The sequence below is a fragment of the Euprymna scolopes genome, chromosome 41 (assembly GCF_053919585.1).
Source record: "Euprymna scolopes isolate OS-2025 chromosome 41, ASM5391958v1, whole genome shotgun sequence".
Taxonomy (NCBI): Eukaryota; Metazoa; Mollusca; class Cephalopoda; order Sepiida; family Sepiolidae; genus Euprymna; species Euprymna scolopes.
In genome coordinates this window covers 61,594,840-61,619,545 of record NC_136522.1, presented here as the reverse complement: position 1 = coordinate 61,619,545, position 24,706 = coordinate 61,594,840, and the positions used below count along the sequence as shown (strand labels likewise).

Below are 24,706 nucleotides of genomic sequence, written 5' to 3'. Positions count from 1 at the left end.
ATAATCTTCAATGGAAGAAAATTAATAAACACACACACACACACACACACACACACACACACACACACACACACACAGTGCAGCTGATATTTGCAGAATGTTTCAAAGTTTTTGTCTTGTTTTATTTATTTATACTTGCAGACCCGTGCGTGCCCTTCTCGGCAACCGCGTATGTGAGAGACTATGTAAAAGCAAATAATATAGCAACTAGACGTCTTTTATTTTTTTCTTTGCAGCTCGTAAAGAACTGCCTGCTTGGAAGTGCCCCAGCTGTAATTTTCCAAACAATCACAAAGCGTTTTGCAGCATGTGTAATCGTGAGAAAATACGAAACGGTAAGTAATCATATTATCACGTAATATCAGGGTAACCCGATGTTACCTGGGATTGAATGAAGAGCGCTACCAGATACCTTTTCACTATGCTCATAGGTCCTGGATATGACCTTAAACTATATCCGATGGTGAGGGCCCCAGCTTGCAGGCCTTAGGGAGTGTGGAGCCACCCTTTAATTGCCATTGCTCCCAGGTCCACTCTGACCCAGAGTGGTAGCACCTGCTAGGGTCCCAACTATGGGTTAAATAGAATACGACTTAAAAACAAATATACTATATTAAAAAATCGTTCTTCAAAATCACCAGATTCTGCATTAAATAACCTGAAAAGGGTTGATATGCCGTAAAACAAAACAACCAACCAACTATGCTCATAACACTATGTTACCTTTGTTTTTACTCCTCGAGTTGCACCGCCTAATATTGTTTAAAATAAATTTAAAATACAGGGTGGAATGATAAATTTTTCTCCCTAGAAAAGACGGCATGATTCCATTTCCGTTTGATGAAAACCGGTTTTCTTTTGCTGTTGCAGACCATCTACTAGTTGGTCAGTTGTGTACAAATCCCAAAGGCTATAGGAGCTTTCTATCATGTCTGAAAGTGGCACAATGTTCAACGAGTCAGATTGGGGATGTGCCACTGTAGAACTTATGATCTCTATCAATCTATGTTATGACAACAGGACCATTGCCAGCACCCTCAAAATGCATCACTTGATTGCTACAAATAACAGGGACGTGTCCAGGATAATGTGGTTTCAAGTGAGGGCCACATCATGCCACCTCACATCTTTGAAGTTGAAAGTCAACACCAAAGTGTACCTGGATGTGCTGAAGAGTGTGGTGATCCCCTGGTGCAATCAGGTGGTCACTGACAGACCCTGGGTGTGGCAGCAGGACTTGGCGCTGACCCACAAATCCAAAGAGACCCAGGCTTGGCTTCTGAAAGAGTGCTACGATTTTGTACCTTCTCTCACTGGTCCCCTCCGCTCAACCTGAACCTGCTGGACTAATTGTTGGGTGATACGTCGAGAACATCACCAACATGCCCCCCCCTCCCACAACAGCAAAGCCAGCCGCCATCTGCCGAGTATTCGCCGAGCTCTCACTGGTGCTTGTGGAAAAGGCATGCTCCCAGTTCCTGACACGTATCGAGGCGGTGATTGAGGCTGAAGGCAGCTACATTTGAATAGATGTCAGCTCTACTACATAATCAAGTTACCTGAATTGATTTTTTTCAAGAAAAGTTTTAAAATAAACCTGTAGTGTTGGTTTCTTTAGGGCGACAAGTTTATCGTTTCACTCTGCAATAAACATTTTGAATCCGCTTTTTTTCTTGAAACATGAGCTGCAATTATATTTTTATTAAAAAAAAAAATTCCATTATAATTTTTTTTTAATACATATTTTTTTGTTTTATTTACAGCCAATCCAGGATATGGTGTAAGTAAAAATTTTATTGTTTTTTCTTTATCTATCTATCTCTCTCTCTCATATATATATATATATATATATATATATATATATATATATATATATATATACACATTATTTACAAAGGAGTCACCACTTACCAAGGCCCAGAAGCCACTCGAGGATGAGGGTTAAAAGGACAATATCATAGTAATCGTTAGAAGTGCAAATTTGGTAAATTGAATTACTTAAGGGAACGGCTCATCAACAACTTGTTTACATTGGACTTGAAGATGGCCATATTGTAGTCATCTGGAAAGCAGGTAAACGGAAGAGAGTTCCACACGTGTGCCGTTCTTAGAAAGAAGGTTAGTTCATGGAATCTACGTTTAGGTTTAGGCACAGACACAAGACAAAGCCGTATATGACATGTGAAGCTTCCTCCTAGTGCATTGCGATGGGTGCCAAACTAGAGCAGGCAATCAGCTGATTTGATTGAAAAATGGTCGATTTCACGGATTTCAATGACAATAAAAATATGGGAGTGTGAAATATTTGCTGATCATCATTCAATCCCGGGCAATGTCGGGTCTCCCTGCTGGTAATAGGATAAATTAAAAGATAACTGATACTGTATATTTCTGGGAGACGATTTTAAGGTTATTTTTGGTGGGGGGGGGGTCGACTTATAGATAGGTAATGTTTTTGGAAATGTTGTTTGAGAGCAACTCGGCACTCTGTCATACCATAGAAAACGTCATTTTGTTTGTGCACTTGGTATATACCGGTAATCTATAAAGCCACTATTCGCTCATGCATGGAGTATTGCTGTCACAAGGTCTTTCTACTCCAGTAGTTTCTTCCCCAGAACCGCTAAACCCTGGAATTCCATTCCAGGTCCCTGCTTCCCCAACTGTACTGACATGCAGAAGTTCAAGTGTAACGTGAACTGACATTTTGCTGCCCAAATCCCAACATAGTACCTCAGTAGTTGTTGCCCCTGATAGTAGCCCCCTACACCAAAGTGGCAATGTGCCTTGTTTGGGGTGAAAATTTAAAAAAAAAAAAAAAAAAATCTTAATAATTAATCGCACTCCTTCCGAAACTCACTGCAGTGTGTTTGCCAGCATGTAAACACATGCATGGTTTTTCAGTGGGAGGCTTGATAATAATTGGAACAGTTCTCGCAATGTCTACTTTTTAGACGTGGCTATAGGCCTAATTTCGATATGATGTATTCGATGATGATATAACGTTTTTTTTTTTTAGTAGGTTAGGAAATGTAGTGTTTACGATATGTCGTTCTCCCTTGAGTTCAACAAGTTTTAACAATTCATGACAACAATTTAATGAAACGATTTAATGGCACTTAACGCATGCATGTGCATTATTATGGTATATTACAGCTTGTGCGCTGTATGTGTTTACGTTATTATGGCATAAACTAAAAACAGTAATTGCGCTTGGAATCTACAGCATATCATTGATCCGAATAGACCACACTTGCGTAAATGCAGTATTATCACTCGCGGATGCTGAGAAGCAACTCTGTTCCGTCTGCCTGCTTCCCACTGGACTATAACTTGGATGTCTTCAAGCCCAACGTTAACAAAAATCTCCACACTAACGTAATGTACTTGCAATAACCCTTATCCCTGAGTGGCTTCCCGGCCTTGATAAGTGGTGATCACTGTGTAAAAAAAAAAAAAAAAAAAAAAAAAAATTATATGTCTTACAAAAAACAAAAAAAAAAGAAATTATCTGTGTAAGAGCCATTAGACAAACAATTTAACGAATCTAAAATCTACAGTGGACTACTTAAAATAACACAATTTTTGGTCTTAAAATGCGCATTGACTTCTACACAAGATTGACTTATACATAAGTATATGTGGTAAGCCATTATTTGTTTCTGAATATATAAGCCGACTGCAGACTCTAGACAAGTTAAACGGTCAGTTTCATGGTTTTTTCTTAAACAAATGATTTCCTTTTTGGTGTTTTTATTGTAAGACATATTTTAAATTGTTTCTCGGCAACTGGGAGCGATAATATGTGCATTTACACAAGTGTGGTCTATTCGATTTTCATATATAGAACCAACCTGCTGCACACTTATATGCAACGAACGCAAATGTTGCTAATTTGACATTCTGATATATAGTAATAATTAGTAATAAATAGTGATGTTTACAACTAGAAATAGAAAATACATTGTACGTATTAGAATTGTCAGGAAGGACCCGTAACACTTGGAAAGATCAATTGTAAAAAGCCTTAAGGCCTTTATCCAGTCATGGCTGAGGGAACAAGAGCATGCTACCCCTATGAAGTAAGTAAACGTTTCCGCTCGAAATTCTGTCCAAATTCCTGAGTTTGGCAGAAACATTCCCGAGTTCGACAAGATACACCTGAAGAAAGTCGGAGGTTACATCGACCAAAACGTTGTGAAAATCACACTCAAGATGAGAACAGTAGTCCGATGGATCCAACTAATACAAATAACCAAACCTCATCTCAAAAAAAAAAAAAAAATTCAGAAACGTCATGCTTTGACATTGTAGGTTCAAAAGCTAGTCATATCCTGCAACATAGTCATAAGTAGGGCTAGGACAACAGCATATTCTTTTCATTGTTTTGACTCTCGAGTGTGTATGTATGCTTTTATATAGATTGATGTGGTTCTCGGTTGATTAACTGTGTCTAACTGTGTCAGATATATACTTGAGAATCAAAACAATGAAAAGAATATGTTGTTGTCACAGCCATAGTCATAACTCTTGTCTGTTAATTTCTAATGGAATTTACCACTGGTCTGACCTTATTCTTTCTCCAGCCTTACGTTGAAAAATTATTTTTTACATACTTGCCTCTAAATTTGATACAATTTTATTGATTCTTTTTCTTTTTAATTTATTTTAGCAGGTGTTTTTAGATGATGATGACGACCTAGCAATCGATGGTCCAAAAACTGAGCCAGCATAAAAATATCCTTAAACAAAACTTAAATAAACCGTAAGTATTTAAACTCTTTTTAAAAAATTTCATATTAATTAAAATCTGGAATATCCATACCAGGACATGTGTCAGTGCTTGTTTACATTGGTGACCTTTTAAACCAACGCATTTCAGGTGGAAACATTATTACGTCCTTACATATCATGAGGAAATTAGCATAAACTAGCAGACCGCCCGGCATTGCCCAGTCGTAAAATATGCATAAATATTATATTTTAATTCATACAGAAACTGAGACATGTGCATGCGAGTATTATGATTTTTCTAAACAGTTCATTTCTTGTAAGTAAAAACATGAATACTCAAGCTGTCGGGAGTGTGGAGCCACCCTTTAATTGCCATTGCTCCCAGGTCCACTCTGACTCGGAGTGGTAGTACCTGTTAGGGTCCCAACTATGGGTTAAATAGAAACCGACTTGAAAAAAGAAAATATATTCTATTAATAAAAATTTCCTTCAAAATAACTGGATTCGGCATTAAATAACCTGAAAAAGGTTGATATGCCGTAAAACAAAAACAACCAAGCTGAAATCTAAAGACAGTGAGTCAAGTATGATAACCATTAGGCCAGATTGACACGATCTTTACAAAGTGTTTTCAAACCTACTTATTCTTAACATAAGGAATCTGTCACGTGAACAATTCAGGCATGTGCATTTGGGAAACTGTTGACAAACAGATAAAAAAATGGATCTTGATAACTCTTCAACATTAATCCACTGGCGACAACATTTATTTTCAACGTTGCAGAAAACTTACTGACAAATGTTGAGGAGACCAGAGACAGGATGCTGGTTAATTCCGCCTTCAAGTCACTGCATTCAGCCTACCAACAAGGCAAGGAGTACCGTTTTTCTAATCAAGCACTCCTTTACCAACCATTCTCCAGAGATCTTTGTAAAAGTATGGCACCCAGGTGTCACGTCCATACCTGGGTCGTGACATTCAGCATCTGGAGCGAGTGCAAAGGCTGGTGACGTCATCGATGCAAGGTTTTCGTGACTTTATTTACAAGACCTTTTTTCACTCGTGCATCAAAGTCTGAGAGTGATCTAATTTTGGCCGATAATCCTTTCATGGCCGTTACGACCGCCCTCAAGATTTTCTCTTCACTCCGGCACGCAAACATGTACTGAAAGGGCACGATCTGAAGCTGTTTCATCGGAGATTTTGACTGAACTGATGAAAAGTCACATTTTCTGTCTTCTCTCTGAAATTGACTGCTGCTTGAGGTTGTCACCACACCAACAACGGATCAGTTCAAGACGAAGTTGGACAGATATTTGTCAACTGTGTGTTCAACCGTCTAAATTCTCTGTCTCTCTTTGATCGCTTTCCTTTTTTTCTCTCTCTTTTCCCATGCCCTTCTTAATCCTAACCTAACCCTAACCCTAACCCTTCTTAATGGTAACAAAACATGTAATAAGTTTTGATTTTCTTTATTGCAGACTTTTATCTTCATCTTTTTGTAGTTGTTTCACGACGTTTCAGCCAACTATTCCTCTGGCGCGACGGATAGGAACTCCGAATCTCCTAATTGCAATTACTGTCCGCAATAAATAAAAATAATAAATAAGTCTCATCTCAATAATGAATTCCGATTCAATAGTAAAAAACATGTAATGTTTTAACCTATTGAATTGAATTACATTGAATTAAAACTTGCAATAAAACTCTATAAATCGATAAGTTTTATTTTTTACCTGTAACTAAGCTTTGCCCGGCCGTAAAATACGCTTAAATATGATATTTTAATTTTTTCAGATTTCCTCTATGTTGTTATGGAGTCATGATTTTAAAAGTAACATCACCTAGAATCGAAACCGAAACTGTAGCATTCAAAGTTGGTGATGTTACCACTGTATCAACGTGAAACGTATGTGAACCATATAAAAATTAAAAATAAACTAAGACAAACGTTGTACAAAATGTTTTTTTTTGTTTTTTTCAATTTGGACCCATTAACTGGCTAAAGACCCATGAAAAGGCCCGTAAAAAATTCAATCATTTGAGGACCCTAGCACCGTTCTGTGACTTTTGGTTTCAGAGGAGATAGAGTTTGAAAATATGGTGACAGACAGGCATATAGCCGTTTATACAGGATGTCCGTAAAGTTACTATACAGTCTTACAAGTTACTATACAGAAACCCTGTAATATATTAACAGTACAGTAAGATATTGTATTAAAATATTTATTTGTAACAAAAGAAATAAAAAAAAATAACACCTTTATGTTTATAAAAATCTCAGAAACTACACGTGTTACATCTGAAAAGACTGTAACAATCAAGGCAAACAATTTCTATGACAAATATTCCTGTGCGTTTTCTGTTTTCCAATATCCCTTCAAAATAAATTTGCGCTCTTCCAAAGTTAGCTTGCGTGGCATGCTTGATTAAATAAACCTGTAAAAAAAATAAATATTAACTATTAATACAAATATAATACAATAAAACAATAAGACTGTATAGTAACTTTACGGATACCCTGTATATTAGATTATTTTTCTACTGGATCATTTTTCATAATTTTTGTAATTTATACGAGTTTAAACATGACACTTGTATTTGAACCTACAATGTCAAAAGCATAACGCTTCTGAATTTTTTTTTTTTTTTTTTTTTTTTTTTTTTTTTTGAGATGAGATGAGGATTGGTTATTCATATTATTTGGATTCTTCAAGACTACTGTAAAAATCATTTACAATTATGTTCAGTTTAAAAACGGCAGATTATTGATTTAAGCCAATTTAAATCAAGGGAGATAAATCAGTTGGTTATAATGAATTGCTTTCACAACTCTTCCACATTAAAACGCGATAAAACTTATTTCGGCGTTGTGGAGATGTTTAAAACAAAAAAAGCATTGCAGGCGAAAACATTATCACATATGTCCATACGTGATAATTCCACCTTCAAGTCACTGCACTAAGGCTGTCAACAAGGCAAGGAGTACCCTATATTTTTTTTATGTTCTCATCTTGATTTTCGCAACATTTCGGTCAATGTAACCTCAGACCTTCTGCAAGTGTATCTTGTTGAACTCAAGAATGTTTCGTTCTAGCCAGTTAGATTAATAATTTATCCCTGATGACGAATCCAGAAGGATTAGAAAGTATTCAGACTTATGATAAATATGACGATTGCATCACCTGGATGTCATACTTTTACGAAGATCTCTGTAGTAAGGTTAGCGAAGGAGTGCTTGATTAGAAAAAGGGTACTCCTTGCCTTGTTGACAGCCTTAGTGCAGTGACTTGAAGGTGGAATTATCACGTATGGACATATGTGATATTGTTTTCACCTGCAATGCTTTTGTTTTAAACATCTCCACAACGCTGAAATAAGTTTTATCGCGTTTTAATGTGGAAGAGTTGTGAAAGAAATTCATTATAACCAACTAATTTATCTTCCTTGATTTAAATTGGCTTAAATCAATAATCTGCCGTTTTTAAACTGCACATAATTGTAAAATGATTTTTTTTTATCTTCAAATTATATCTAGCACATCTACTGGATCATTTTTTTTTTTGTTGTTTTTTTGAATTTGTACTAATTTCATCATGACAAGTAAGTACATAATAATGTTTTCACCTGAAATGTATTGGTTTAAAAGATCATGAATGTAAACAAGTACCCAAAGTGTCCCCTTGTTATTTATTTGTTTCGCAAGCAGAAACAAAGAAATCAGAAACAATAAAGGATTTCAATTTATTCAATTCAAACTGATTTATTTTGGTAAAAAAAAATAAAACCTACACATTTTCGTTATAATGCAGGGGAAGAGTTGTAGAAAAAGTATGTAAGCAGATGAGAATGCAGATAATTCTTTCATTCATCTTTTTTTCTTTGCAACACGATTACAAATTTTGTCTCGTCATCGTTCAATCCTCACTCATAACTAGGGCTGTGACAACAGCATATTCTTTTCATTGTTTTGACTCTTGAGTATATGTCCGACACAGTTAATCAATCGAGAACCACATTACTCTATATAAAAGCATATAAGATATCAATGGATAGTAAGTGGTAAAACAAACTGATAAAAGTTCTCAATACTACTATAGAGCAATATATATATATATATATATATATATATATATATATATATATATATATATATATTTGTTTATTGTTATATAAACATGCTTACATCCCGCTGCTACAAACAGCCATTTGTTTCAATCAAACAATGATGATATCTGTGGTTTGATTGAAACAAATGGCTGTTTGTAGCAGCGGGATGTAAAAATGTTTATATAACAATAAACAAGTATTATCAGCTCTTTTTATTGAGCACTATCTAACAACCTCGTTGAATTCACTAGTCTATTACTTTTGAATAAAAAAAAAACCTGTATATATATACATATATATATAGGTTATATATATATATATATTTATTACTATTATTAATAAATTTTTAAATCTGTAAGGTCTGGCGAAATTATTGGATCATTAATTCGACTCGGGTAGCGGGAACATGTGTGATTCTAAGCAGATTAAAAACCGTAGTAATAATTAGGACTACGACAACAGAATATTCTTATCATTGTTTAGTCTATATCCGACACAGACACAATTAATCGACCGAGAACCACATCACTCTATATAAAAGCATATAAGATATCAACGGATACACACTCGAGAGTCAAAACAATGAAAAGAATATGCTGTTGTCCTGGCCCTAGTAATTACATGCCCTTATTTCTTTTGGTCAATGTGCACTGGTTGGGGTGTCGTTGAGGCGCTCATACCCTAACCCCCACAGCTCGACCTTGTGGCACATCCGACCCTCGTGGGGGAGATTGATAGATAGGGACAATTATTCGATTATAGCTAAAATCGAAAAAACAATTCTTTGATTAACAATTTTGGTCAATTAATTTTTATCTTTATATTCCATGTAATAAAATAAAAATGTGATTTTATTTATTTTGTGTGTAATTACTAGGGCTATGACAACAGCATATTCTTTTCATCGTTTTGACTCTCGAGTATATATCCGACACAGTCAATCAACTGAGAACCACATCCCTCTATATAAAAGCATATAAGATATCAACGGATACACACTCGAGAGTCAAAACAATGAAAAGAATATGCTGTTGTCCTAGCCCTACTCATAACCTATCATATAAACACTTTGATTCCTTTGCAGAATTCACACTATGTTAAATAAATAAAAATAAAAAAAAATCTGTATGATGTACGTGACAAAACAAAAATATCATATTCCAAAAATCATATAGATGGATCAGGTAGTTAAATTCTTAAATAAGAAAATCAAATTTTGTGAGTGACGGAAGAGCGGTTGTCTTGTCTGCAATTTTGAAAATAATCTAAAATAAAACAAAAAGAATTAACTCAACAATAATTAAATTTATATTGTAGTGCCTACGGATTCCCATTAATCACTTGAAAATGATTTTCTTTATAACAATAAAAATACTCGACCAATTTATTTGATTTTTGGAATATGATCGTTTTGTTTCATCACAGGTACGTACATCATACAGATGTTTCTTTATTTTTGTTTTTTAATGTGGAGGAATTCTGGACAAGGGTTGTGTAGCCATGTGTGTATAACATGCATACATGTTCTAGAAGTGTAAGCCATTTTGAGTTTCAGAACAGTTTCAGATGGTTTGCTGTTACACACAAGTCCTGGGAGGTGACTTGTTTGTAGTAGACAGTTCCACAGAACAAAATATTCTTACCGTGTCGAGACGGAAAAGAACATGTGAAATTGCTCCTGAAAAGGTTTAATATTTATGAAGCAATTCTGGTTTCTAATTGGTTGGTAGCAGAACGTGAATTAATTTGATTCGTCAGTTCTTAGCAGCATCGTTTATAAATAGAATCGTCCAACTGTGTGGGATCATACCCCATTAAAAACACCAAAATATTGCAACACGTCGTGTGTGTGTGTGTGTGTATGTATATATATATACATAATGTGATGGGACGATGCTAAAATATTTCCTGATTCCGATACTAAATTCCCGATTCCAATTCTTTGTAAATCTCTAAATATTTAACTATAAAAGTCTCAATTACTATAAAAACATATCTTAAATGTGCATGTATTTTCTCAAACGTAAAAGCACATTTGTGAGGGAGTGATCTTGAGATTTTAGTCTTACTGGAAGTTTAAATCAATAAATATTTATTATTTTATTACCACAAGCAGTGGAAGATGTTTCTCAAATCACAACCTGCGATTTTTCTGATTCTGATTATTCATCCCAACCTTTTATTTATATATATATATATATATATATATATATATATATGAAATAGATTAATAGACAAAAAAACGTCTATTTTTAATCCTTTCTTACTTCCAAATAACGGTCTTCACTTCTGGCATAACCAGTTAGATTAATAATCTATCCTTGACGATGAATCCAGAAGGATTGGAAAGTACTCGGACTTATGATAAATATGGCGATTACATGAGCCATTTCTTGCCAAAAGTGAAGACTGTTAATAGGAAGTTGGAAAAGATTAGAAATACACGTTTTTTGCCTATTAATTCTATTTTATTTAATGAAATATGCCTAAAAGAAAAAATGCTACCTAAATATAATATATATAAATATTCATGTAGTGTTATAAAATGTTTTTGTTTTTTTAGATAAAAACTGGCTTGATAACATTTAGGCATGAAATGAGAATGAAGGAACAGGATAATATGGCAAAAAATGAATTAAGAAATATTAAAAGTAGGCAAAATATATGTATTTTGTGCAGTATTTAATGTATTTTTATATAACTTTCTTTTAAGAAAATATAATTATTTAGATGTAAATACAACAGTAACTTAAAATATTTTGAAATGTTTGCAGCTGCTTTGTTTTTTTTTTTGTTCTTTTATATCTAATGGATGCATGTATAAAGAGTGTAGAAATATTCATTGTCCTACATTTATATAAAATATTTGTTATTCTGTGCAGCCACTTCTTCACAAATACATGTAGTTAATAAAGGTGACATGTAAACGTTTTACAATCAAACGGTAACAATATGTCTGCTTGTCTCAGACCAAAAGAATCACATACCTTCTTATTGGTCCAAACTCCTAAAAGAATGCCATAATGAGTTATATTTATTACTCATCTTATGGATCGCCTTGTCGGAGTTTTGGCACGCTGAGTCTCTGTCTGCATTTTCATGGTTCTCTGTTCGCTTACAACAGAGGCATCTGCAAGTTTGTTTGCTAACACGTTTTTGCCAACTCATTTTCTATTTTTCTTTTTTTACAAAGGAGTCCCTGCTTATCAAGGCCCAGGAGCCACTCGAGGATAAGGGGGTTAACGGGTGTACGGTGGTCAAGGGGAACATGCCATAATCGTTAGTAGTGGAAATTTGGTAAATTGAATTACATAAGAGGAAGCTTCATCAAAAATTTGTTTACGTTGGACTTGAAGGCAACCATATTGTAGTCAGTTGGAAAGCAGAAAAACGGAACAGAGTTCCACAGTCGTGCAGTTCTAAGAAAGAAGCTTTGCTTATGGAATCTACGTTTAAGTTTAGATACAGATAAAGTGTGGGGGAAATTAATGATAGTGGTTTCAGTTAGACGAGTGTTTTTCATGAAAGTCAGGCCGGGGGGGGGGGCATAGATTGGAGCCCGGACGAGCACTTGCTATGAAAATAATGATAAAGTAGAGACAGGCTCGCATTGTCTCTTATTCATCTTATGGATTGTGTTGTCGGAGTTTTGGCATGCTGAGTCTCTTTCTATATTTTCCTGGTCCTCTGTCTTGCCAACTCATTTGTTTGATTTCTGCTAACTAACTAGCAGAACCCGACCACATGTTCAAGAACACAGAACATGTGATCTCCCACGTAAGCCTAAATTTGTTTACTTCTAGCCAAATTCCAAATCTATTTTAAAATTCCTAAATCGACTTCATCTAATTTCTGTTTAAATTCCTGAGTAAACATTCCAAAATACACATTTTAATTAAATTGATGTATTTTCCAAAATCTAATTGATTTATTTTTCTAATAATAATAACTGACCAGGTTACCCGGCGTTGTCCAGTCAATATGTAACACAAGAATTAATATGTAAAAAATTTAAATTGCACGCCAGATAAAGATGGGTTCTTTCCAAGGCAGGTGACATGTAAACTTTTTACAATCAAACGGTAACAATACGTCTGCTTGTCTCAGACCAAAAGAATCACATACCTTCTTATGGGTCCAAACTCCTAAAAAGCTACAAGTGGGGGGGGGGTCACATTCACTATATTTTTTCTATTAGAGGTCATTGTTCAAACTCCTCAGCTTAACATTCACAGGCAACATTAATTGGAGTAAATACATTGAAGACATTGGCGAGGCTGCTGCAAAGAAGGTGGGCTCCCTCTACCATGCTAGAAAATTACTTGTACCTGAGAGTATCTTATGCCTCTTTAAAGCAATCATTTGGCTATTCATGGAGTATTGTTGCCACATCTGAGTTGCTGCATCAACCTCTAGTCTTTCTCTTTCTCTTTCAGAGTACAAAAAAGAGTTTCAATATAATAGGTTCTGAACTATCAATCAGTCTCCAACCTCTGTCACATCACTGCAATATTGTATCCCTGTACCTGTTTAATAGGATGTACCCTAATGAATTCATAACACTTGTGCCCTAACCCGACATACATACTCAGACCAATCCTACAATCAGCAAAATCCCTCGGACGGCTACACTTTGGAATTCCATCCCTGTTTCTTGCTTCCATGTCTGCACTTACATATAGAAGTTGAAATGTTTTGTGAACAGACATTTGGTTACTCACCTCACCAAACGTTTCCATTAGACATGATCCTAAATACTAACTCTTTACGTCCAAGTGGCAATATGTCTTTTAATGGTAAAAAAAATAAAAAAAAATAAATAAATAAATGTAGCTCTGTCATAGTTTCTTTTTTTTTTCTTTTGTTTTTGCAGATGAGACACATTTTCACTGAAGCACCATCACCCCTACCCTATAGATATAACCACAAAAAAGGAAGTTGAAAACTATCTTTCAAGAGATAAGGTCTGCAGAAAAATAAAAAAAAACAACTAACAAACTATGGTTGATTTCAGATTTGGAAGCCCAAATTCAACAGATGATGGACTTGGATAATGGATTTTCCTGGTTATCGCGGAAGAACCTCTTGAAGAAAGTTTTCCTGAAAAATGTAGAATTCAGCATTCAGAAAAATTTTAATGTTTATTTCCCCACTCACACAGACACCGGAAATAGATATTAACACTTATGGACCATCTAATATGTTTAAAAAAAGAAAAATGTAAAAAAAAAAAATGTAACAAAAAAATTGTCAAAAAAAAAATATGTCAAACAAAAATGTCCAAAAAAAATTGGACTCGACTTTTATTTAGATAATGCATAAGTATCTGTGTCAAAAATGTGACATATATATATATATATATATATATATATATATATATATATATATATATATATGTTAGCTTTAGTTTTTAGATACTCCATGCTTATTAACACAAAATATATATATATACATGCCTATTAACACAAAAAAAAAAATATATATATATATATACTTATTAACAGAAAAAATATATACATATATATGTATGCTTATTAACAGAAAAAAAACATATATATATATATATATATATATAATAACAGAAAAAAATTTTTTTGTATCAAACATCGTTTTTTCTTTGAGAATTTTACAACCTAAAATATATATTTTGAGTCGGGTTTTTTTTTTTATAGTCCATAAGTATCTGTATAAAAAATGTGACTTACAATATATAAGTCAGCTTTTTTTTTTTTAGATAGACCATAAGTACTTGAAGAAAAAAAATGCAACTAAAAATATATATACATGAGTCAGCTTTTGTTAAGTACTCAATAAGAATTTGTGTAAAAAAAATGTGACTTAAAATATGTATATATATATATATATATATATATATATATATATATATTTTATGTCAGATTTTTTTATAGTCCATAAGTGTCTGTGCTGTGTAAGAAAAATTAAAATACATAGTAAAAAACATATTAAAAGAAAAAAATATTTGTTTACTTTTTTATTTTTGTTTTCGTTTTAAAAAATAAAAAGGAAAGGAGAAAAATGGAAACTTTTCTGCAAATGTTTACTAAAAACATTTTTTTACAGAAAAAAATTTATTAAAAAATATCTTTTAATAAATATGTTCATTTACAGAAAAAAATTATTAAAATTTTTTTAAATAAATATTTATTTGTAGATTTTTTATTGTTTTTATTGTTTAATTACAGAAAAAAAGTATTAAAATATTTTTTATAAATATGTTTTTTAACAGAAAAAAAAATTCATAAAATAATTTAAAAAAATTTTTTTTTCTTTGAGAATTTAACACCCTAAAACCAGGATATCATAAAGATACTTGCTTTTGATTTTATTTTATTTTTTATTTTTTTTGCAAATTATGCTACTTTTAAACAAATCTATTTCTACTCATCACTAACTTCATAATTGTTTATTTTTGGGGGGAACAAGGGCATTTCAACTAACCGGAAGTTTTTATTGTTTGTTTGTTTATTTTCATTTTCGAAAAAGGGGAGACAATCCAATTTGTTATTATTTTGGAAACCTAACTTTTCTACCCGGAAGTACTTTTTTTATTTATTTTATTAATTTATTTATTTTTGCATCTGTTTTCATTTTTTGAAAGCGTTACACTAGAGGAAAGAGGAGAAAATCTAAAATTTAATGATTTTTTCAAACCAAAATTTTATTGTAATTCAAAACTAGTTCAGTAAAGCAACAAAGAAATTCAACAGAAAACATTAATTTGTTTTTAATTACTAGATGTAAAACAATATTTCAAAATAAATTGTTTATTTTTTAAATTTACAAATAATGTGTAAAATTCTATAGTTCAAATTTTATTTTTTTTTTAAATACGCAAATAAAATTCAGTTTAAAATATGAAATGAATGGAATGCATTTTTACAATTGTGTTATCAAAGAATATATCTTTAACAAAGCAAAACTTATCAAGACAAGAAAAGCTCAACACTATTAAGACGAGATAATAAATATGTGAAATGAAAGATGAGGAATAAAAGTTATTCGTAACTTTTATTTCGTTTATAGGATTTTGTCCCTTTTTGGTTGTTTAGGTTTTTAAAACTCACTTTCAATATTCTTTTACAATAATAATTACAACTTTTAAAGTTGTCGATTTATCTTCAACTGGGTATTCCTACAGTATTTGTATAACATTACTATATTTTTATTTTGCTTTTAAACTCTATTGAGTAAGGAAAATTATATACTATGTTCCCTGTTTGTGAACTTTGGATAAAGAAATATTTAATTTTAAAAAGATCATTATGTTATATATATATATATATATATAAGAATAAAAATTACAATAAGTTTACCAAGATAATCAAAATGGTAAACTTAAAATATATTATGAATATTAAAGAGTTAATATTCATCAGAGGGCAGGAATTAGCAAAATGCAGGATCGGATTTTGCATATAAAAGTATTTAATGAAACTACAAGTAAGTCACAGATCTTACTTGGTTAAAGAAAAAAGGGTGAGGTAAGGGGAACACCTCACCCTTTTTTCTTTAACCAAGTAAGGTCTGTGACTTACTTGTAGTTTCATTAAATACTTTTATATGCAAAATCCGATCCTGCATTTTGCTAATTCCTGCCCTCTGATGAGAAGGAGAGTATTTCTTCAAAACTCCGTGGATTAAGGACTATCCATTTATCTTGTGTTTCCTTTTTTAAAATTAAATATGTTTTTAACTCTTTTTCAAGATGTCTTTTAACATGTTTTATTAATCATTTGTTCATATATATATATATATATATATATAATAAATCATGTAATCAATAGGGCTGTGACAACAGAATATTCTTTTCATTCTTTTGACTCTCAAGTATATATCTGACACAGTTAATCTATATAAAAACATATAAGATCTGATCTTAACGGATATGTACCCAAGAGTCAAAACAATGAAAAGAATATGCCGTTGTCACAGCCCTAGTAACCAAAGAATAAAATTTTACAAGATAAGAAAAGCTCAACACTATTAAGAGGAGCAAACAAATATATTAAATGAAAATAAGGAATAAAATTGAAACTTTATATCATTTGAACAATAAGGAAAAGTAAAAGGGGGGGCATTAAGAAAAAAAAATCATTTCGGAGCTAAATGCTTCTCATCAGAAGAGAAAGGCCAAAATTATACAAAAAACAAATATAGATAAAAAAACTGGCTTGATAATATTTAGATATGAAATGAGAATGAAGGAACAGGATAATATGGCAAAAAATAATTAAGAAATATTAAAAGTAAGTAAAATATATAATGTATTGAATGTATTTTGTACAGTATTGAATGTATTTTTATATAACTTCCTTTTAAGAAAATATAATTATTTAGATGTAAATACAACAGTAACTTAAAATATTTTGAAATGTTTGCAGTTGCTTTGTTTTTTTTTAATTAATTTTTTAAAAAATGTAATCAATAAACGACAGAATTTGTCTAATTCTGAAATATTAGAAATCTTAACTCGTTTTAAAAATGAAAAATATTACATTAGTAATAAATTTTATCATAATTCAAAACGAGTTCAGTAAAGTAACAAAGAAAATTAACAAAATATTAAATCTTTTTTTAAATTATCATATATACTTGTGTATAAATCGATCTTTTTTCATTTTTTTTTTGTTTTTCCTTTTGTTTTTTGTTTTTTTTTTTCTTTTTTATTCTTTCTGAATCTTCTCACCAAGAAGAGAAATAAAAAGGAAAAAAGAAAAGGAAAAAAAAATCATTCATTTTGGATTGTCTCCCCCTTTTCCGCTTTTAACTCTTCCGAAAAATAAAGCCAAAATATACTTCCGGTGGATCAAGTAAAGATTAGATACCCTGTAGCAGAAGACAAAGATTGATGAATATTTCAAGTGGTACCGATTGTTCGACATTGGTTGGTTGTTTGTAAACACGTCAAATAGCAGACATAATCGAATGTTCGTGAACAAGATTTTAAAAAAAAATATATTTACAAAACTTTTTAAGATTTAAAAGAAAAAATATATATTTATTTAGTTTTATTTTTAAAGAAAATAATTTTTAAGCAAATCCGAGTTTTTTCAAATGCCGCCCCACTCCCATGTTAAGAATGGCTTTCTAAAATCTCACAAAAGTTTGAATTATTTGGAATTATCTGAATGAAGACCTAAATTGAATTAATTTTTATTTTTATTTCGGACTATTATTCTCATCTTTTATTAGTTGTTGTTTTTTTATCTTTATTGGTTGTAGTTTTTCACAACATTTCGGCCAACTATTCCTCTGGCCTTCGTCAGGTGGTAACGACGGATAGGAACTTTGAATATCCTAACTGCATTCTGATTTGACTTTATGTAAAACAAGGAACCGAATGATGCATCAAGATTGCTAATTTTACATTAAATACGAGAACAAAATTAAAAAGACATTTCAGACTACGAATTTGAAACTGAAAACAACCACAATTATTCATCCGAAAACTTAAGAACAAATTCAACAAAACAATACAAGTTGAATCAAAACGTTTCCTGCATTAAAAAAACTGGTTAAGTTGAAAAATTCAGTATTCAAAGCTAAAACGCTGGAAGTGGACTCTGTTTACCTAAATATTTAATAAGAGAATTTTCCTTTAAAATGACGACTTGTAATGGTATTCTGGTATGCTGAAAACGAATATCATTTCAATTTTCAGCAAATAAGTAGTTTTCTGGTTATTAGGCAATGTAATGCTTTTTGTTATAAGCGGTGCAAGCATGCACATATTTTTTTTATGCATATGCACCAAAAATTATCGTCATTTTAAAGGAAAATGTTAAGGTGGAAACTTACCTTTTATTTTTAAAATAATTTTTAAGCGGATCTAAGTTTTTCAAGCGTCCCCTTTTCCATTTTAAGAATATCTTTCTAAAATCTCGGAAAAGCTTTAATTATTTGGAATTATCTTTGGTCCCTTGTTCAATAAGGACAAAAATCGAAATTTTTAATTTCAACTAAAAGCAAGGTAATCTTGACACACAGCGGTAGTGAAACAAAAATGCCTGCTTGATTGGGGTTTATGTCAAACCAGAAACTGGATGATGCGTCAAGATTACCAATTTCATATTTAATAAAGGAACAAAATTAAATCATCCACAAAAACATTCCTGTCTGCAAATTTGAAATAACAACCACAATTATTTATCCGAAAACTCAAGAACAAATTCAACAAAACAATATAAGTAGAATCAACTACAATTGGAAAAAATAGAGAATAAAGACCTTGGCTGGCTTTGCTTAGAATAGAATACAAGTCTTAAAAATGGCCACTTTAGAATGCTTTGATATGTATAGAAAAAATTATTCAATAAAATAAAAAAAAAAAATCACAAATTTGGATTGCCTCCCCTTTTCCCTACTAGAATTCTTTCGAAAATGAAAAAAAAAAAAAAAAAAATACTTCCGGTTAGTTAAAGTTCACTATTGCCCTTTTTTTTAAAAAATTTTTTTTTTATCTAATTGAAATTTGTTATTTTTTATTATGAAGTCAATTGTGTCGAGTGGAAGTGAATTTGTCAAACGAACATCACAGATTTTCAAAAGTAGCCCAGCTGAATCAAGCAATCTTGATTACTGATACAACTTTTTATATAAAAAGACAAAACAAACACTGGTGCATATTTAGGATTAAAAAAAAAAAAAACTAAAACAAAACAAACGAAAAAAACTATTTATGGTGTACATACTCGTTATGGAATGAAGATGTCATATTTCAAAAATCACATAAAACACTCGACTAGCTACAACCACTATCAACAATTTCCCCCACTTTCTATCTGTACCTAAATTTAATCACAGATTCCATTAAAAAAGCTTCTTTCCTAGAACAACCCGCCTGTGGAACACTGTTCTAATGGCCTGCTTCCCGGCTGACTACAATATGGTAGCCATCAAGTCAAGTTCTTGTTGAGCTGTCCCATAAATAATCTAAATTCTACCCAATTCACACCATTAACGATTACTACACTACCACCTTACATTCATTAACTCTTATCCTTGAGTGGCCTTTGGTCTTATACTTATTTATAAAACAAAAATACAGGAAAAAAAAATCAAATTGATGACATCAAAAATGAAACACTTGATCATTTTTTTTAAATACAAAGGAGTCACCACTTTGATAAGTGGTGACTCCTTTGTATTTTTTTTTTTTTAAGAAAATCAAATATGACAATTTTTAGCCATTAAATATTTTTGGCGGCCATTGATTATCTCTTACTTCAGGAGAAGTTAAAAAAAAAAAAAAAAAAAAAAGAAATAGTTGATTTGAGTTGTCTGCCCTTGTGAGCTGTCTGCCTCCTAAACAAATATGGCACCCATCAGTTCTCCCATTCAGCTCTTTGTAAAATTTAGTTTTCTTAAATAAAACAAATTAAAGAAAACTACATGATTAATTTACGTGATTTTTGGAATATGACATCTTTGTTTAGTGGTGAGTATGTAAATCGTAAAGATTTTTTTTTTGTATTTTTGTTTTATAAATAAGTGTAATCCTAAAGAAGCACCATAGATCTCTTCAGGCGAGATTGGTAATTACAAACCTTACTTTTGTATAATAAGCAATATCGTCTGAAGAGGTCTCGAGTTACTTGTAACTGACTGGCTGAAACATGTTCACAAATGTCTAGCGACATATAAAGACTTATGTAGAACAAATAAAAAGTATATATATATATATATATATATATATATATTTTTAATTGTTTTTTACATAAGCATTTATATTTATATGTTGCTACACATTCATGAGCATGTTTCAGTCAACCAGTTATGAGTAACTAGAGACCTCTTCAGGTGATATTGCTTATACAAAAGTGGAGTCTACATTCCATTAAAGTTGATTTTTTTATTTTTAGAAATGAAGACAGCAATTTGAATACTTTGCGGAATTTATTTACTTATTCATTTATTTTTTTAAGTTTTGAAAGATTTGTCCATTTTCTGTCTTATCTTTCATTTCAGTAAAAAAAAATAATGTTTAAATCAAGAGGGACATGGGGTAACGTTAAGCTAAATTTTCTATTTTGACTGGACAATTTAATTTTTAATGTCATCAATTTGATTTTTAAATATTATAATATTATCAATTTGATTTTTGATATCATCAAATTCGTCTGGCATTCTTTTCGTTTTTACCCTGAAAGTCCCAAGTTAAGCATAGAAAACAAATAAAGTTGGCCATGAAAACTATATACACTTTATATTATAATATACAATAATATTATATTTTATGGGGATGCATACAGATGTCTAGGGCATATTACTTTTAGACGAAAAGGTTTGACGTTATTAATTAATAATAATGGTAGAAGTCCAGAATAATTTACACTTGTAACCCCCTCTCCTTTCTAAAAATTTTTAAAAAAAAAACACATAATTTATACCAAATGCATTAGAATAAAATTCTCTAATGAACTAGCTTAATTTAATTGTTTGCAACACTTTATATCACACTTTTTTTTTTTTTTTAACTATGAAATTTGCTTTCTTTGCAGTCTATTTTAATGGCGTCTTTTTTTTTTTTTTTTTTTTTTTTCAATGTTCGTGTGATTTATTATAATATTAAAAAGAAAATGTCCAACCATGTGTAACTTTGTATTATTTGGACTTATCAGACTACTGTCTCATCTTCAGTGTACTTTTCACAACGTTTCAGTAAATGTAACCTCCGACCTTCTTCAGGTGTATCTTGTTGAACTTGGGAATGTTTGTTGGAGATGAGAACAGTCGTCTGATGAATCCAAATAATACGAATAACCAATCCTCATCTCAAAAATTCAGAAATGTCATATGCAACTTATTTTGAAATAAAAAAAAAAAAAAAAAAAAAAAAAATTTTTAAACAGTTTCAGAATGTAAAAGGTGTACAGGTTGGTAAAAAAAAAAGTTTTAATTTTGTTTCAAGAAAGCTATTATTAGTAATTTTTCTTTTAATTTCCCAATCACAAATTTTTGAAATTGCAAAATTGAAAAAAAACTGAGCAGTCATTTTTGTTTTCCTACTGAATCAGAAAACAAATAAAGTAAAAAAAAAATTTATTTTGAAATAAAACAGCTTAAAAAAACAGTTTGAGAGTGTTTAAAATATGCAGGTCGGTAGAAAATTGAATTTTATTTCATTTGGTAAAAGTTATTTGTTTTCCATACTGCATGTCACCTATTTTGCACATTTAGAAGTGTTTTATTATGAAAAAAATATATAAATGTTTTAAAATTCCACTTCTTGGCCTTTGGGTGTAGTATCTGTCCTTCAATTTCTTGTTCTCTGTTAGTGGAGGAGAAATCCTTCATGACCAAGACAATTTTAATTTTTTGTTCCTTTTCTCCACATTAAAAAATGACCCTGGTGTCTAGCTCTGTCCCGTGGGGAGGCATTGTAAATAAAAACTATATTTGCTTTACACAACTTGAAAATAAACTATATTCGCACTAAAGTTTTGACTTGACAAAATATATCCAAAATGCTAAAAAAAAAAAAAAAAGACTTAAAAATAAGCAAAAATATGGGTCTAAATTATGAATTACTTATAAAAAATATCTAAAATGCGAATAAAACTATATTCACATTAAAAATGCTTAAAAATGAGCAAACATATTCGCCTAAATATAATTTTAAGCATTATAAAAAAGAATATCTAAAATGATAAAACTATATTCACCTTATAAAAAATAAGCAAAAATATTGGCCCTAAAAATGAATTTGAGCATTTTAAAAAAATATCCAAAATGCTAATAAAACTATATTTACCTTAAAAAAAGGCTTAAAAATAAGCAAAACTATTGACTTAAAAATGAATTTGAGCATTTTTAAAAATATCCAAAATGCTAATAAAACTATATTTACCTTAAAAAAAGGCTTAAAAATAAGCAAAACTATTGACTTAAAAATGAATTTGAGCATTTTTAAAAATATCCAAAATGCTAATAAAACTATATTTACCTTAAAAAAAGGCTTAAAAATAAGCAAAACTATTGACTTAAAAATGAATTTGAGCATTTTAAAAAAATATCCAAAATGCTAATAAAACTATATTTACCTTAAAAAAAGGCTTAAAAATAAGCAAAACTATTGACTTAAAAATGAATTTGAGCATTTTTAAAAATATCCAAAATGCTAATAAAACTATATTTACCTTAAAAAAAGGCTTAAAAATAAGCAAAACTATTGACTTAAAAATGAATTTGAGCATTTTTAAAAATATCCAAAATGCTAATAAAACTATATTTACCTTAAAAAAAGGCTTAAAAATAAGCAAAACTATTGACTTAAAAATGAATTTGAGCATTTTTAAAAATATCCAAAATGCTAATAAAACTATATTTACCTTAAAAAAAGGCTTAAAAATAAGCAAAACTATTGACTTAAAAATGAATTTGAGCATTTTTAAAAATATCCAAAATGCTAATAAAACTATATTTACCTTAAAAAAAGGCTTAAAAATAAGCAAAACTATTGACTTAAAAATGAATTTGAGCATTTTAAAAAAATATCCAAAATGCTAATAAAACTATATTTACCTTAAAAAAAGGCTTAAAAATAAGCAAAACTATTGACTTAAAAATGAATTTGAGCATTTTTAAAAATATCCAAAATGCTAATAAAACTATATTTACCTTAAAAAAAGGCTTAAAAATAAGCAAAACTATTGACTTAAAAATGAATTTGAGCATTTTTAAAAATATCCAAAATGCTAATAAAACTATATTTACCTTAAAAAAAGGCTTAAAAATAAGCAAAACTATTGACTTAAAAATGAATTTGAGCATTTTTAAAAATATCCAAAATGCTAATAAAACTATATTTACCTTAAAAAAAGGCTTAAAAATAAGCAAAACTATTGACTTAAAAATGAATTTGAGCATTTTTAAAAATATCCAAAATGCTAATAAAACTATATTTACCTTAAAAAAAGGCTTAAAAATAAGCAAAACTATTGACTTAAAAATGAATTTGAGCATTTTAAAAAAATATCCAAAATGCTAATAAAACTATATTTACCTTAAAAAAAGGCTTAAAAATAAGCAAAACTATTGACTTAAAAATGAATTTGAGCATTTTTAAAAATATCCAAAATGCTAATAAAACTATATTTACCTTAAAAAAAGGCTTAAAAATAAGCAAAACTATTGACTTAAAAATGAATTTGAGCATTTTTAAAAATATCCAAAATGCTAATAAAACTATATTTACCTTAAAAAAAGGCTTAAAAATAAGCAAAACTATTGACTTAAAAATGAATTTGAGCATTTTTAAAAATATCCAAAATGCTAATAAAACTATATTTACCTTAAAAAAAGGCTTAAAAATAAGCAAAACTATTGACTTAAAAATGAATTTGAGCATTTTTAAAAATATCCAAAATGCTAATAAAACTATATTTACCTTAAAAAAAGGCTTAAAAATAAGTAAAACTATTGACTTAAAAATGAATTTGAGCATTTTTAAAAATATCCAAAATGCTAATAAAACTATATTTACCTTAAAAAAAGGCTTAAAAATAAGCAAAACTATTGACTTAAAAATGAATTTGAGCATTTTAAAAAAATATCCAAAATGCTAATAAAACTATATTTACCTTAAAAAAAGGCTTAAAAATAAGCAAAACTATTGACTTAAAAATGAATTTGAGCATTTTTAAAAATATCCAAAATGCTAATAAAACTATATTTACCTTAAAAAAAGGCTTAAAAATAAGCAAAACTATTGACTTAAAAATGAATTTGAGCATTTTTAAAAATATCCAAAATGCTAATAAAACTATATTTACCTTAAAAAAAGGCTTAAAAATAAGCAAAACTATTGACTTAAAAATGAATTTGAGCATTTTAAAAAAA

The 24,706-nt window shown here is 30.3% G+C and overlaps 1 protein-coding gene and 1 long non-coding RNA gene across 8 annotated transcripts in view; one reads left to right on the top strand and one right to left on the bottom strand.

The window, feature by feature from the left end:
• LOC145266536 (uncharacterized) overlaps nucleotides 1-14,064 on the top strand; it is a 182,557-nt gene extending 168,493 nt beyond the window's left edge. For 4 of the 7 annotated variants that reach the window (XM_080122302.1, XM_080122303.1, XM_080122300.1 and 1 more), the window contains 4 exons: nucleotides 237-335; nucleotides 1,764-1,780; nucleotides 4,673-4,765; nucleotides 13,719-14,064. In XM_080122302.1, coding sequence (XP_079978428.1) covers nucleotides 237-335; nucleotides 1,764-1,780; nucleotides 4,673-4,735 — 179 coding nt within the window. In that variant the 3' untranslated portion in view covers nucleotides 4,736-4,765; nucleotides 13,719-14,064. Of the gene's footprint in view, nucleotides 1-236; nucleotides 336-1,763; nucleotides 1,781-4,672; nucleotides 4,766-6,532; nucleotides 6,698-13,718 lie in introns of those variants that run through there. The other 3 variants (XM_080122305.1, XM_080122306.1, XM_080122301.1) reach the window with 3 other exon arrangements.
• LOC145266541 (uncharacterized) overlaps nucleotides 1-24,706 on the bottom strand; it is a 131,076-nt gene that overhangs the window by 18,629 nt on the left and 87,741 nt on the right. The window lies entirely within an intron of this gene.